Source organism: Scyliorhinus torazame, chromosome 8 (genome assembly GCF_047496885.1).
Source record: "Scyliorhinus torazame isolate Kashiwa2021f chromosome 8, sScyTor2.1, whole genome shotgun sequence".
NCBI lineage: Eukaryota > Metazoa > Chordata > Chondrichthyes > Carcharhiniformes > Scyliorhinidae > Scyliorhinus > Scyliorhinus torazame.
The window spans coordinates 96,420,058-96,436,033 of NC_092714.1; the positions used below are offsets into that span (position 1 = coordinate 96,420,058).

At 49.0% G+C, this 15,976-nt stretch overlaps 1 protein-coding gene across 1 annotated transcript in view; it reads left to right on the forward strand.

Moving 5' to 3' along the window:
- Positions 1 to 15,976, forward strand: part of pola1 (polymerase (DNA directed), alpha 1) — a 436,651-nt gene that overhangs the window by 79,343 nt on the left and 341,332 nt on the right. The window contains exon 19 of the mRNA XM_072513953.1: positions 11,505 to 11,621. Coding sequence (XP_072370054.1) covers positions 11,505 to 11,621 — 117 coding nt within the window. The remainder of the gene's footprint in view (positions 1 to 11,504; positions 11,622 to 15,976) is intronic.

Consider the following 15,976-nt stretch of genomic DNA (forward strand, 5'->3'; position numbering starts at 1 on the left):
TGGCTCCCGGCAGGGCACGTCGTTTGGGCCCTTTCTGCCCAGGTTATGGGTGATTTTGTTTGGGAGGAAATTAGTGTAGTTTGATGGAATAAATTCCCCTCATTCGAGCATCTGGCCATTCCTCTGAGATTGTCTACCGGATGGAGGGGGATAGACCGTGGCGGGAGGGAGCACATGCTCTTGCGTGAGGACGATTTGTTACTATATGTCACGGACCCACTCTTCAATGTGGGGGAAATAATGAGTTGCTCCTTTTGGCTCCTTTTCTGGGTACAAGCTGAATCTGGGAGCGAGTGAATATTTTCTGGTGAACCCAACCGGGGAGGGGAGCTGACCTGGAGAAGCTGCCATTTCATCTGGCCAGGACTCTCTTTCGGTATCTGGGAATTCAGATGACCCATGACTGGGCCACATTCTATTAACTTTGCTAGCCTGGTGGAGGGGGTGGGATGCCCTCCCTCTGACCCTAGTAGGAAGGGTACTGATGGTGAAGATGAATATTCTCCTGAGGTTTTTCTTTTTGTTCCAGTGTCCCAGTCTTTCTCCCCAAGGCTTTCTTTGACAGGGTTAATAAATTGATGTCTACTTTTGTTTGAGCTGGTAAGACTTCTCGGGTTCGTAGAATGTTTTTGCAAAGGTTAGGCTGTCGGGGTGTGGGGGTGGGGTTGGCATTACCCAATCTTGTTCTACCAGTGGGCGGCAAATATCGATGAGGTGCAGGAGTGGTTCAAGGATCTGGACTCCTATATAGGGGCAGATGGAAGAGGTATTTTGCATGGCGTCGAGTCTGAGAGAGCAGGTTACCGCGCCATTCAGTTTTCCCCTGCTAGAATCTCTTCGGGCCTGGTGGTGATAGCCACTTTGAGAATTTGGAATCAGTTTAGGCAGCATTTTAAACTGGGCTCTGTCACTGTTGGCCTCAATTTGCGGGAACCATAGGTTTATGCTGTTTGGCTCAGATTCATCGTTTAGGGCACGTGAGAGGGAAAGGGCAGAGAGATTTAGGGGCTTGTTTCTGGAAGGTAGATTCGCAACCCTGGACGAGTTGTTAGAGAAGTTCCAATACCCGAGAGGGAATATATTCAGGTACTTTCAGGTGCACGGGATTGTTTACGCAAGGAGTTGCCTTCATTTCCCTTGGTACCATCAGCTTCGCTAACGGACAGGGTCCTGTCCAAGGCCGAGTTAGGGGAGGCTAGGATTTCGGAGGTCTATGGACAGATGTTGGTGACGGAGCAGGAGCAGGCGCTGTTGGAGGAGGTAAAGGGGAAGTGGGAAGGTGAGCTGTGTTTGGTCTTTGAGAGGAGAGTGTGGAGTGAGGCTCTTCACAGGGTCAACTTCACACTCTCATGTGGGAGGTTAAGCCTGATCCATTTCAAGGTGGTACACCGGGCACACCTTACCAGCGAGTAGGAGTGGGTTCTTCTCGGGGGCGGAGGATAGTTGTCTAGGGGGCCACCAATTCACAGGGATGTTTTGGTCTTTCCCCAAGCTTGTTAGTTTCTGAGTCTCCTTTTTTGATACAATGTCAGGGATTTTGGGCGTTCAGCTGGAGCAGTGCTCTTTGGCCATTTTAGGGGTTTCGGACTCACCGGTGCTGCAGACAGAAACAAGGGCAGATGTGCTAGCCTTTGCCTCGCTAATAGCCTGGAGGTGAATTCTTCTTGGGTGGAGGTCCCTGGTGCGGCCTAAGTCCCTGGCGTGGCTGGGGGATCAATTGAAATTTCACACCTGGAGAAGGTCAAGTATACCATGAGGAAGTCGGTGGAAAGGTTCTATTCGAGGTGGCAGCCTTTCATCTCCTTTTTCAGGGAGCTGGTGGTATACCTTCAGCTGTTAGGGAGGGAGCGGTTGTCTCTGTATTTTGGTAAGGTTTGGCTATTTTTCCTTTTCCCTCATGGTGGGGGAGGGAGGAGAGAGTTTGGCGGATTGGGTGGTTGTTGTATTGTTGTTGTTTGTGTATGACAACTGAGGTGGGAGAAGACTTGCTGGCCTATCAAACCTATCCCCCGTAAATGTGATGTCTTGTTCATCTTAAGTCTAATATATTCATACCTCACCCACCTGTGCTGTGTGATTTCATGGAAAATGCAAAATCCCAGCCCCATGAAGGGGAATAAATTTGGTAAATTCTTCTGCAAGCCTATTGGACAATCACAGATAATCCAGGAGATCAGTTTGGTCCTGGTTTATGTTCCAGAGCACTGACATTTTTTTGTAAGAGCTGGTCCCTGCCGCATCCAACCAAGGGCCCAGCTCTCACCAGTAGCCTGTTCCACAGATCCACCTTCGGAAATGGAACCACCTCCTGACAGCTAACTTGGATTTGCCCTTTATATAATTTGAGATTGTACTTCCTGATCCTCTTTGGTTCAGTTGAATAGTAATTACCTTATTGGACCAATGATCCAGACAAATTAGTTCACATCCCATCATGGAACAAAGAACAATACAGCACAGGAACAGGCCCTTCGGCCCTCCAAGCTTTTTATAAAAAAAATATTTTTATTCAAATTTTTCCAACAATTTTTTATAACAAACAAACCCCTCCCATCATAACAAAAGGAAGAAAGAACACAAACACCACATTCAACCCCCCCCCCCCGCCCAAATACCCCCCCGAAAGAGGCATCTCCCCCCCCCCCCCCCAACGCTCCGCGAGATAGTCTAGGAACGGTTGCCACCACCTGGAGAACCCCTGTACAGATCCTCGTAGGCAAACTTTATCCTCTCCAATTTAATGAACTCTGCCATGTCATTTATCCAGGCTTCCATGCTGGGGGGCTTCGCGTCCCTCCATAATAACAAGATCCTCCGTCGGGCTACCAGGGACGCAAAGGCCAGGATACCGGCCTCTTTCGCCTCCTGCACTCCCGGCTCATCCGTTACCCCAAATAATGCCAACCCCCAACTCGGCTTGACCTGGACTTTCACCACCTTGGACATAGTCCTCGCAAGACCCCTCCAAAACCCCTCCAGTGCCGGGCACGACCAGAATATGTGGACGTGATTTGCCGGACTCCCCGAGCACCTCTCACACCTGTCCTCTACCCCAAAGAACCTACTCATCCTTGCCCCTGTCATATGCGCTCTGTGAACAACCTTGAATTGTATTAGGCTGAGCCTGGCGCAAGAGGAGGAAGAATTAACCCAACTCAGGGCATCAGCCCACAGACCCTCATCTATCTCCTCCCACTTGCCCTTTAGCTCCTCTACCGCGGCCTCCTCCTCTTTCAGCTCCTGTTGATCGTCGAGACCCACCCCTCTCCAACCCATACACCCGTAATCATCCTGTCCTGAATCCTCTGTGCCGGGAGCAACGGGAATTCCCTCATCTGCCGCCTCACAAACGCCCTCACTTGCATGTACCAGAACGCATTTCCCGGGGGTAGCCCAAACTTCTACTCCAGCGCCCCTAGGCTCACAAACGTCCCGTCTATAAACGGGTCCCCCATTCTTCTGATCCCTGCCCTATTCCAGCTCTGAAACCCCCTCTCCATCTTTCCCGGGACGAACCGATGGTTCTCCCTAATCGGGGACCAAACCGAGGCTCCCATCTCGCCCCAATGCCGTCTCCACTGCCCCCAGATCTTCAACGTTGCCGCCATCACCGGGCTCGTGGTGTACGGCCCTCCAAGCCTGTACCGGTCATGATACCAACCTTGCAAAAACCTCAGCACTTTCTAGTGCCATATCCCTCTATACCCATCCTATCCATGTGTTTGTCAAGATGGCTTTTTTTTTTAAATTAAATATTTTATTGAAAATTTTTGGTCAACCAACACAGTACATTGTGCATCCTTTACACAATATTATAACAACACAAATAACAATGACCTATTTTATAAACAAAAAATGAATAAATAATAAATAACAAAAATAAAAACTAGCCCTAATTGGCAACTGCCTTGTCACAGGTAATACTCTCCAAAAATATAATTTAACAGTCCAATATATAATTATCTGTAGCAACGACCTATACATACTATACAGTATATATTAACAACCCTGAGAGTCCTTCTGGTTCCTCCCCCCCCCCCCCCCCCGATCCTGGGCTGCTGCTGCTGCCTTCTTTTTCCCATTCCGTCTATCTTTCTGCGAGGTATTCGACGAACGGTTGCCACCGCCTGGTGAACCCTTGAGCCGACCCCCTTAGGACGAACTTAATCCGCTCTAGCTTTATAAACCCCGCCATGTCATTTATCCAGGTCTCCACCCCCGGGGGCTTGGCTTCTTTCCACATTAGCAATATCCTGCGCCGGGCTACTAGGGACGCAAAGGCCAAAACATCGGCCTCTCTCGCCTCCTGCACTCCCGGCTCTTGTGCAACCCCAAATATAGCCAACCCCCAGCTTGGTTCGACCCGGACTCCTACTACTTTTGAAAGCACCTTTGTCACCCCCATCCAAAACCCCTGTAGTGCCGGGCATGACCAAAACATATGGGTATGATTCGCTGGGCTTCTCGAGCACCTCGCACACCTATCCTCCACTCCAAAAAATTTACTGAGCCGTGCTCCAGTCATATGTGCCCTGTGTAATACCTTAAACTGAATCAGGCTTAGCCTGGCACACGAGGACGACGAGTTTACCCTGCTTAGGGCATCTGCCCACAGCCCCTCCTCGATCTCCTCCCCCAGCTCTTCTTCCCATTTCCCTTTTAGTTCATCTACCATAGTCTCCCCTTCGTCCCTCATTTCCCTATATATATCTGACACCTTACCATCCCCCACCCATGTCTTTGAGATCACTCTGTCCTGCACCTCTTGTGTCGGGAGCTGCGGGAATTCCCTCACCTGTTGCCTCGCAAAAGCCCTCAGTTGCATATACCTGAATGCATTCCCTTGGGGCAACCCATATTTCTCGGTCAGCGCTCCCAGACTCGCGAACTTCCCATCCACAAACAGATCTTTCAGTTGCGTTATTCCTGCTCTTTGCCACATTCCATATCCCCCATCCATTCCCCCCGGGGCAAACCTATGGTTGTTTCTTATCGGGGACCCCCCCCAAGGCTCCAGTCTTTCCCCTATGCCGTCTCCACTGTCCCCAAATCTTCAGTGTAGCCACCACCACCGGGCTTGTGGTGTAGTTCCTCGGTGAGAACGGCAATGGGGCTGTCACCATAGCCTGTAGGCTAGTCCCCCTACAGGACGCCCTCTCTAATCTCTTCCACGCCGCTCCCTCCTCCTCTCCCATCCACTTACTCACCATTGAAATATTGGCGGCCCAATAATACTCACTTAGGCTCGGTAGTGCCAGCCCCCCCCTTATCCCTGCTACGCTGTAAGAATCCCTTCCTCACTCTCGGGGTCTTCCCGGCCCACACAAAACCCATGATGCTCTTTTCAATCCTTTTTAAAAAAAGCCTTCGTAATCACCACCGGGAGGCACTGAAACACAAAGAGGAATCTCGGGAGGACCACCATCTTAACCGCCTGCACCCTCCCTGCCATTGACAGGGATACCATATCCCATCTCTTGAAATCCTCCTCCATCTGTTCCACCAACCGCGTTAAATTTAACCTATGCAATGTGCCCCAATTCTTAGCTATCTGGATCCCCAGGTAACGAAAGTCCCTTGTTACCTTCCTCAACGGTAGGTCCTCTATTTCTCTACTCTGCTCCCCTGGATGCACCACAAACAACTCACTTTTCCCCATGTTCAATTTATACCCTGAAAAATCCCCAAACTCCCCAAGTATCCGCATTATTTCTGGCATCCCCTCCGCCGGGTCCGCCACGTATAGTAGCAAATCGTCCGCATACAAAGATACCCGGTGCTCTTCCCCTCCCCTAAGTACTCCCCTCCACTTCTTGGAACCCCTCAACGCTATCGCCAGGGGCTCAATCGCCAGTGCAAACAATAATGGGGACAGAGGGCATCCCTGCCTTGTCCCTCTATGGAGCCGAAAATATGCAGATCCCCGTCCATTCGTGACCACGCTCGCCACTGGGGCCCTATACAACAGCTGCACCCATCTAACATACCCCTCTCCAAAACCAAATCTCCTCAACACCTCCCACAAATAATCCCACTCCACTCTATCAAATGCTTTCTCGGCATCCATCGCCACTACTATCTCCGTTTCTCCCTCTGGCGGGGCCATCATCATTACCCCTAACAGCCTCCGTATATTCGTGTTCAGCTGTCTCCCCTTCACAAACCCAGTTTGGTCCTCGTGGACCACCCCCGGGACACATTCCTCTATTCTCATTGCCATTACCTTGGCCAGGACCTTGGCATCTACATTTAGGAGGGAAATAGGTCTATATGACCCGCATTGTAGCGGGTCCTTTTCCTTCTTTAAGAGAAGCGATATCGTTGCTTCAGACATAGTCGGGGGCAGTTGTCCCCTTTCCTTTGCCTCATTAAAGGTCCTCGTCAGTACCGGGGCGAGCAAGTCCACATATTTTCTATAGAATTCGACTGGGAATCCATCCGGTCCCGGGGCCTTTCCCGCCTGCATGCTCCTAATTCCTTTCACCACTTCTTCTACCTCGATCTGTGCTCCCAGTCCCACCCTTTCCTGCTCTTCCACCTTGGGAAATTCCAGCCGATCCAAGAAGCCCATCATTCTCTCCCTCCCATCCGGGGGTTGAGCTTCATATAATTTTTTATAAAATGTCTTGAACACTCCATTCACTCTCTCCGCTCCCCGCTCCATCTCTCCTTCCTCATCCCTCACTCCCCCTATTTCCCTCGCTGCTCCCCTTTTCCTCAATTGGTGTGCCAGCAACCTGCTCGCCTTCTCCCCATATTCGTACTGTACGCCTTCCTCCATTGTGCCTCTGCAGTGCCTGTAGTCAGCAAGTCAAATTCGACATGTAGCCTTTGCCTTTCCCTGTACAGTCCCTCCTCCGGTGCTTCCGCATATTGTCTGTCCACCCTCAAATGTTCTTGCAGCAACCGCTCCCGTTCCTTACTCTCCTGCTTCCCTTTATGTGCCCTTATTGATATCAGCTCCCCTCTAACCACCGCCTTCAACGCCTCCCAGACCACTCCCACCTGGACCTCCCCATTATCATTGAGTTCCAAGTACTTTTCAATGCACCCCCTCACCCTTAGACACACCCCCTCATCTGCCATTAGTCCCATGTCCATTCTCCAGGGTGGGCGCCCTCCTGTTTCCTCCCCTATCTCCAAGTCCACCCAGTGTGGAGCGTGATCCGAAATGGCTATAGCCGTATACTCCGTTCCCCTCACCTTCGGGATCAATGCCCTACCCAGCACAAAAAAGTCTATTCGCGAGTAGACTTTATGGACATAGGAGAAAAACGAGAACTCCTTACTCCTAGGTCTGCTAAATCTCCACGGGTCTACACCTCCCATCTGCTCCATAAAATCTTTAAGTACCTTGGCTGCTGCCGGCCTCCTTCCAGTCCTGGACTTCGACCTATCCAGCCCTGGTTCCAACACCGTATTAAAATCTCCCCCCATTATCAGCTTTCCCATCTCTAGGTCCGGAATGCGTCCTAGCATCCGCCTCATAAAATTGGCATCATCCCAGTTCGGGGCATATACGTTTACCAAAACCACCGTCTCCCCCTGTAGTTTGCCACTCACCATCACGTATCTGCCCCCGTTATCCGCCACTATAGTCTTTGCCTCGAACATTACCCGCTTCCCCACTAATATAGCCACCCCCCTGTTTTTCGCATCTAGCCCCGAATGGAACACCTGCCCCACCCATCCTTTGCGTAGCCTAACCTGGTCTATCAGTTTCAGGTGAGTTTCCTGTAACATAACCACATCTGCCTTAAGTTTCTTAAGGTGTGCGAGTACCCGTGCCCTCTTTATCGGCCCGTTCAGCCCTCTCACGTTCCACGTGATCAGCCGAGTTGGGGGGCTTCCTACCCCCCCCCCCCCCTTGTCGATTAGCCATCACCTTTTTCCAGCTCCTCACCCGGTTCCCACGCAGCTGTATCTCCCCCAGGCGGTGCCCCCCCGCCCATCCTCTCCCATACCAGCTCCCCCCTCTCCCCAGCAGCAGCACCCAGTAATTCCCCCCTCCCACCCCCCCGCTAGATCCCCCGCTAGCGTAATTACTCCCCCCATGTTGCTCCCAGAAGTCAGCAAACTCTGGCTGACCTCGGCTTCCCCCCGTGACCTCGGCTCGCACCGTGCGACGCCCCCTCCTTCCTGCTTCTCTATTCCCGCCATGATTATCATAGCGCGGGAACCAAGCCCGCGCTTCTCCCTTGGCCCCGCCCCCAATGGCCAACGCCCCATCTCCTCCACCTCCCCTCCTCCCCCATCACCACCTGTGGGAGAGAGAAAAGTTACCGCATCGCAGGATTAGTACATAAAACCCCTCTTTGCCCCCCACATTCGCCCCACCACTTTGTTCGAACGTTCTTTTTAATAACCCGCTCATTCCAGTTTTTCTTCCACAATAAAAGTCCACGCTTCATCCGCCGTCTCAAAGTAGTGGTGCCTCTCTCGATATGTGACCCACAGTCTTGCCGGTTGCAGCATTCCAAATTTTATCTTCTTTTTATGAAGCACCGCCTTGGCCCGATTAAAGCTCGCCCTCCTTCTCGCCACCTCCGCACTCCAGTCTTGATAAACGCGGATCACTGCGTTCTCCCATTTACTACTCCGAGTTTTCTTCGCCCATCTAAGGACCATTTCTCTATCCTTAAAACGGAGGAATCTCACCACTATGGCTCTGGGAATTTCTCCTGCTCTCGGTCCTCGCGCCATCACTCGGTATGCTCCCTCCACCTCCAACGGACCTGCCGGGGCCTCCGCTCCCATTAACGAGTGCAGCATCGTGCTCACATATGCCCCGACGTCCGCTCCCTCCACACCTTCAGGAAGACCAAGAATCCTCAGGTTGTTCCTCCTTGCGTTGTTTTCCAGTGCCTCCAACCTTTCTACACATCGTTTCTGATGTGCCTCCTGCGTCTCCGTCTTCACCACCAGGCCCTGTATATCGTCCTCATTCTCGGCTGCCTTTGCCTTCACGACCCGAAGCTCCCGCTCCTGGGTCTTTTGTTCCTCCTTTAGCCCTTCGATCGCCTGTAGTATCGGGGCCAACAGCTCTTTCTTCATTTCCTTTTTGATCTCTTCCACACAGCATTTCAAGAACTCTTGTTGTTCAGGGCCCCATGTTAAACTGCCACCTTCCGACGCCATCTTGGTTTTTGCTTGCCTTCCTTGCCGCTGTTCTAAAGGATCCACTGCAATCTGGCCACTTCCCTCTCCTTTTTCCATCCGTATCCAGGGGGGATTCCCTTCTGGTTTACCGCACAGTGTTTTTAGCCGTCAAAATTGCCGTTGGGGCTCCTATCAAGAGCCCAAAAGTCCGTTTCACAGGGAGCTACCGAAATGTGCGACTCAGCTGGTCATCGCCGCACCCGGAAGTCGTCAAGATGGCTTTTGAACACCGTTAATGTATCTGCTTTCACAATCTTCCCTGGCAAAGCATTCCAGGCGCTCACCACCCTCTGTGTAAAACCCTACCTAGCACATCGGCTCTAAACTTTGCCCCACAGACGTTAAACCTATGTCCCCTGGTGACTGACCCCTCCACCCTGGGAAAAAGTGCCTGCCCATCCACTCTAGCCATGCCCCTCATAATCTTGTAGACCTCTTATCAGATCACCCCTCAACCTCCGATTTTCTAATGAAAACAGTCCAAGTCTATTCAGCCTCTCCACATAGCTAACACCCTCCAGACCAGACAACATCCTGATAAACCTCCTCTGCACTCTCTCCAACGTCTCCACATCCTTCTGGTAGTGTGGCGACCAGAATTGTGCTCAATATTCCAAGTGCGGCCGTACCAAGGTTCTATACAACTGTAGCATGACTTGCCAGTTTTTATACTCGATGTCCCGTCCAATGAAGGCAAGCATTCAGTATGCTTTCTTGACTACCTTGTCCACTTGTATTGCTACCTTCAAAGATCTGTGGACATGCACGCCCAGATCTCCCTGACTTTCTATATTCCTCAGAGTTTTGCCATTCACGGTATATTTCCCATCTATGTTAGACCTACCAAAATACATGACCTCACATTTGGCCGGATTAAACTCCATTTGCCATTTCTCTGCCCAAGTCTCCAACCTATCTATATCCTGCTGTATCTTTTGACAATCATCAACACTATCTACCACTCCACCAACCTTGGTGTCATCTGCAAATTTACTAATCAGACTGGCTACATTTTCCCCCAAATCATTTATGTATACTACAAACGACAGAGGCCCCAGCACCAATCCTGTGGAACACCACTAGTCACAACCTTCCATTCAGAAAAACACCCTTCTACTGCGACTCTCTTCCTTCTGTGACCGAGACAGTTCTGTTCCATCTTGCCACCTCACCTATGATCTGGAAGCTGGGGTAATTTAAGTTTGGTTAAATACATCTGGAGTACAAAGCTAGTATCAGTAGCTATGACCATGAAACTATTGGATCATCGTTAAAAACCCATTTGATTCACTGATGCCCTTTAGATAATGAAATCTGCCTTCTTCCTATAATGTGATTCCAGACCCATTGCAATGTGGTTGACTCTTAAATTCCCTCTGCCCTATCAATCCGCTCAGTTACGCAGTTAGTGATGGGCAGTAACTGCTGGCCCCGCCAGTGATGCCTGTGAATGACTTTTTTTTAAATAAAAACCGTTCAGTTGAAGCAAACCCAATACAAACATGATTGAGCCACTTCATTTTATAAACCTTGATCAAATCACCCTCCAGTCTAATAATAATAATCGCTTATTTGTCACAAGTAGTTTTCATAGAATTTACAGTGCAGAAGGAGGCCATTCAGCCCATCGAGTCTGCACCGGCTCTTTGAAAGAGCACCCTACCCAAGCCTACACCTCCACCCTATCCCCATAACCCAGTAACCCCACCCAACACTAAGGGCAATTTTGGACACTAAGGGCAATTTATCATGGCCAATCCACCTAACCTGCACATCTTTGGACTGTGGGAGGAAACCGGAGCACCCAGGGGAAACCCACGCACACACTGGGAGAACGTGCAGACTCCGCACAGGCAGTGACCCCAGCCGGGAATCGAACCTGGGACCCTGGAGCTGTGAAGCAATTGTGCTAACCACCATGCTACCGTGCTGCCCATAAGTAGGCTTCAATGAAGTTACCGTGACAAGCCCATAGTCGCCACATTCCGACGCCTGTTCGGGGAGGCCTGTACGGGAATTGAACCCGCGCTGCTGGCCTGGTTCTGTATTACAAGCCAGCTGTTTAGCCCACTGTGCTAAACCAGCCCCTATACTCTATACTCCTCAAGTGGAGTCGGTCAGCTTTTTGAGCCTATCTTGATGATCAAAATGACTTGAATTGGATATATGTGCTTTTATTTGAAAGAAAAAAAGTCCTGTTTCATGTGAAAGAAAGCATGTTAGAGTATGTACCAAGTGTGTGACCATGGGGCTCCAGAAGCATCCCAATGGCTGCACTGCATCTGGTAACTCATTTCCTCACGTCTTTATTGTACTACCCATTTACAGTCTGCCATTACTTACAGGGCCATGATATTTATGGATTTGATCTCGATGTTCTGCTGCAACGAATTAATGTCTGCAAAGTTCCTCACTGGTCGAAGATTGGTCGGTTAAGGAGATCAGCTATGCCTAAACTCGGGGTAAGGCGTGGTTCTTTTCTTTGGAATTAGAAACCCACGAGCGGCCAGCGAATGATTATAAAAGAAATAAAAGTTACTGTTATGTTGAAACAGCAATGTAGCTCAAGTAATGGAAGTAGATTGTCACATATATTGGTAAAAATGCTTTTAACCTAGTGTCATTATGCATTTGATATATGCTAACAGACTAAATAATGGAATGCCATTATCAGTCTAAAGGAAATCTACACAATATGTGACCTAGGAATGCTAAGTATTATCTCAGATGCAAAGTGAAGGGGAAAACACTTGTCATCATACCTACATTAAAAAAACAAAATTAGTAGTCTGTACAATGACACCCTTAACATTAAGGTGCAGGAATAAGTGCACTTAGTGTTACAAGAATTGTTCAGTTACAAGAACTGCAGTGTTACAGCAGTAAGCGTTACAAAAACTAGACGTGTATTGTTTGTTAATTGCAATTACTTTAGACGATTTGCTGCTTAATAAAGAAGGTGTCAAAGCACTAGTATAATATCACTTAAAAATCAGACTTTTACAAAGAATTTTTTTAACCTGTTTATCAACTGGATGAATTAGATTCTGGTGTGAGTGAACGGAGTTACTGTTGGAACTAACTATGCTTCTGCTTATGCAACTGCAGCCATACTGAAGGGAATTGTAGGAGGAATATTTTAATACCAAGTAGTCTCCGACCTAATTATTGTAATGTTTTCAAAAAAAATCTACCTGAGAGCATTTTAACATCCTCCTTTATCTTCCCAAGCAGAGACCAGATAATTTGTGTTTCCTCCATTCGTCGGGAAGCTAATCCTGTATTACATAGAATGTGGAGAACATAAACGGGCCATTCAACCCATCTAGTCTGTGATGGCGTTTATTTTACACCTCTTCTCCATCTACCTCATCGCAGCACTTCAGCATATCTTTCCACATTCTCTTTTCTTCTATGCACTCATCAAATTTCCTTTTGAAACTATCTAAGCCATTTACCTCAAACAGTTGCTGTGGTAGTGAGTTCCGCATTCTAAACATTGTTCGACGAAAGAAATGTCTCCTATTTCCCTGTTGGATTCATAAACAAATATCCTATGGCCCCGAGTTTTGGATTCTGACGCAAGTAGAAACATTCTTTCCACATCTACTATGTCCAACCCATCATCGCTTTAAGGACCTATATCAAGTCTAGTGTAGGTGGCCTCATTTCAAGAGAGAGAAGTTGCAACCTCTTCAATCTTTCCTGATAGCTGTACACTCTAATTTCTAGAATAATGCCTGTAAATCTGTTTTGCACTTTCTCCAGCGCTTCCATGTCCTTTTTATGGTATCGAGACTGGGGCTATGGACAGGGTGGCCTGATAAAAGTCTTTGAATTCTGAACGCTAGGAAATAAATCCCCAGGTTTTATTACTTTTTTTAATTGCTTTGCCGATCTGTGGTGCTGTATTTAATGAGTTGTTTACCAGTCTACCGAGATTGCTTTGCTTTTCTACCCCATTTATGATCTTATTTTCGAAGTGATAGTTCTGGGTGCTGTTTCTGTTTTTCCCTGCCGAAGTGCAGGACTTCACATTTATCTATGGTGACATTCACTTGCTGCTTAAGTGCCCAGTTTGCAAGTTTTCTAATGGCTCCTTATATTATTCCTCTGTCTTAGCCAGACCCCACAAGACTGAACATGGGGTTTGAGAAGTTTGACCGATGTTTAGGATTACACGCACTTTGTTTTTAAACTGGCTCCACTCTTTGTCCGCAAGCCTCAGCTGGAAGTGCAGCGGGGAAGTGAGAAACATCAACTCCAGTCACAGTTGGTGGGCTGCTAGAACGCAGATCCTCGGGTGCAAAATAGGATCCTGTGACCTGATTGATGCCATTTTTGAAGCAGACCTCTAACACTTTCCCACCCTCCCAGTCACAGGCCGACTCTCCCTCTCACCTCCTGTCCACCTGAAATGAAATGAAAATCGCTTATTGTCACAAGTAAGCTTCAAATGAAGTTACTGTGAAAAGCCCATAGTCGCCACATTCCGGCGCCTGATCGGGGAGGCTGGTATGGGAATTGAACCATGCTGCTGGCCTGCCTTGGTCTGCTTTAAAAGCCAGCTATTTAGCCCAGTGTGCTAAACCAGCCACCTTGTGGCTTTGCGTCCGTGACCCTGCAACTTGAAGTTGCTCTCACTCTTAAGCGACCCTTCCTGCCTCTTGTCACCCTTGCTCGGAGTATGACCCAACTAAAAAAAATATATATTTTATATCTTTAAATTTATTTTGTTTGAAATGCTATTTATTACGAATATAGGAATTTAGCAATGTGCTGTATTTGAACTTGCAAGGTATGATGTTTTAATTTTTTTTTCTTGTTGGAACCCTAACTACAGGTTTTACGTTGGTTGTAATGGGGAAATATGATTTGCTTAACATTGTTTCACTTGGGACTTCCGGTGGCGGCTATGAAGGAGTAAGTCGCACATTTGGTGGCTCTCGCTCGGGTCGGACTTTTGGACCTTTTCCCCCAATTTTCTACCGGACTTGAACTATAAAACTGAAGACCGAGGCAATTGTGCATTGAATTCCCACTTCGTTGCATGGAGAGAAGGACTAGAAGTGTACGTAAGGGCAGAAACAAAAAAATAGAGAAAGCTTGGGCTGTATCTGCAACGGAAGACAGCATGGTGGAGGTTAGGACCTTGGGCTTGTCGACCCAGCAGTCTATGGAGCAGCTGATGCAAGTCATTCAGGAAGGCTTTGCTACGCAGAAACGGGACTGCGTGGAACTGATAAAAGAGGCGATTGAGCAGGTGGAGCATAAATTGGATGCCCAAGATCGGGCGATCCAGAAGGTGAGTAGGAGGAATATCAGACTGAAGTGGAGCTGGAGGTGGGGATGCTGAGGGACCAGCAGAAGAAACTCCTGGAGAAGGTGGAGTGCTTTTAAAATAGGTCCCGCCGGCAGAACCTAAGAATCGTTGGGCTCTCGGAGGGGTCCGGAGGAACGGATGCTGGGGCATACATTGCAGACATGTTTGTGAAGCTGTTGGGGGATGGGGCATTCACCTGGCCCTTGGAGGTGGATAGGGCTTCAGAGCACTCCCGAGGAAGCCGTGAATGGGAGACCCCCCGAGGGAAATAGTGGTGAGATTTCACAGGTTCTCGGATAAGGAGCACATTCTACAGTGGGCCAAGCAGTCACGGAGCTGTAAATGGGACAATAGCATCCTGCGGGTTTACCAGGACCTGAGTGTAGAGGTGGCCAGGAGGAGAGCAGGCTTCAACCAGATCAGGTCGATCCTTTTTAAGAAAAAGGTGAAGTTTGGACTGTTATACCCAGCCCGTCTCTGGGTCACGCATGAGGATCAGCACTTCTACTTCGAGTCGCCTGAGGACGCGTTGGACTTTGCGAAAAAGAAAGGGCTGGCGAAGGACAGAACTTTTGATCTTGGCTGCAATGTTCATGTTTTGTTTTTTTTGTTTTTGTTTCTCTGTGTTTGTAAAATGTTTCTCGTTTTGCATTTTATGGAAGATGTTTGTGATGCCGTTTGCATTGATTTGGAACCAGCGGTAGAGCTGAGTGAGTTAAGGTTTTCATTTGCACTGTTGGGGGATGGATGTGTGCTTGTTTTTGATCTTGGTGTTTTTTCTGTTGGGCAATTGTGTGGGGATTTGTTTGATGCTGGAGTTTGTTTGTATGAGGGGTAGGGAGGGAACAATAGGTGGGAGACTATCAGGCGCCGGAGATGGGGGCCACCAAGCTAGTTGGGCGAGCTAGCTCTCAGAAGCGCAGTGGGGTGTGTGCATATGTTTGGTTTAGTAAAGGGGTTGGGTTACAGGGTGTTGGTGAGGGGGTGACTGTTCTACTGGTGAGGGAGGGACTTGGGCTGAGGGACTGAGAGGAGTTTGGGGGCGGGGGCTGCCTGGGGATGGACCAGTGGAGGCGCGGAGCACGGGCTGGAGGCGGGCCTAACCAGGTTAGACTGAGGAAAGGCTGGGTCAGTCAGGTCTTTCACTCAGGACTAGATTCAAAGACTAGAGGGGTCGCGATCCTGATCAATAAGCGGGTGGTGTTTGAGGCAGGTAGAATAGTCTCGGACGTGGGAGGTCGGTACATTATGGTCAGTGGGAAGCTAGAGGGGGTGCAGGTGGTATTACTAAATGTATATGCGCCAAATTGGGATGATGTGGAGTTTATAAAGAGGATGTTGGGCAAGATATTGGACCTGGACTCGCACAGATTGGTCATGGGAGCGGACTTCAACACAGTTACGGACTCTGGCTTGGAACGGTCAAGCTCGAAAACGGGTAGGGTGCCAGCAATGGCAAAGGATAGTTCATGGAGCTGTGGGGGGGGGGGGGGG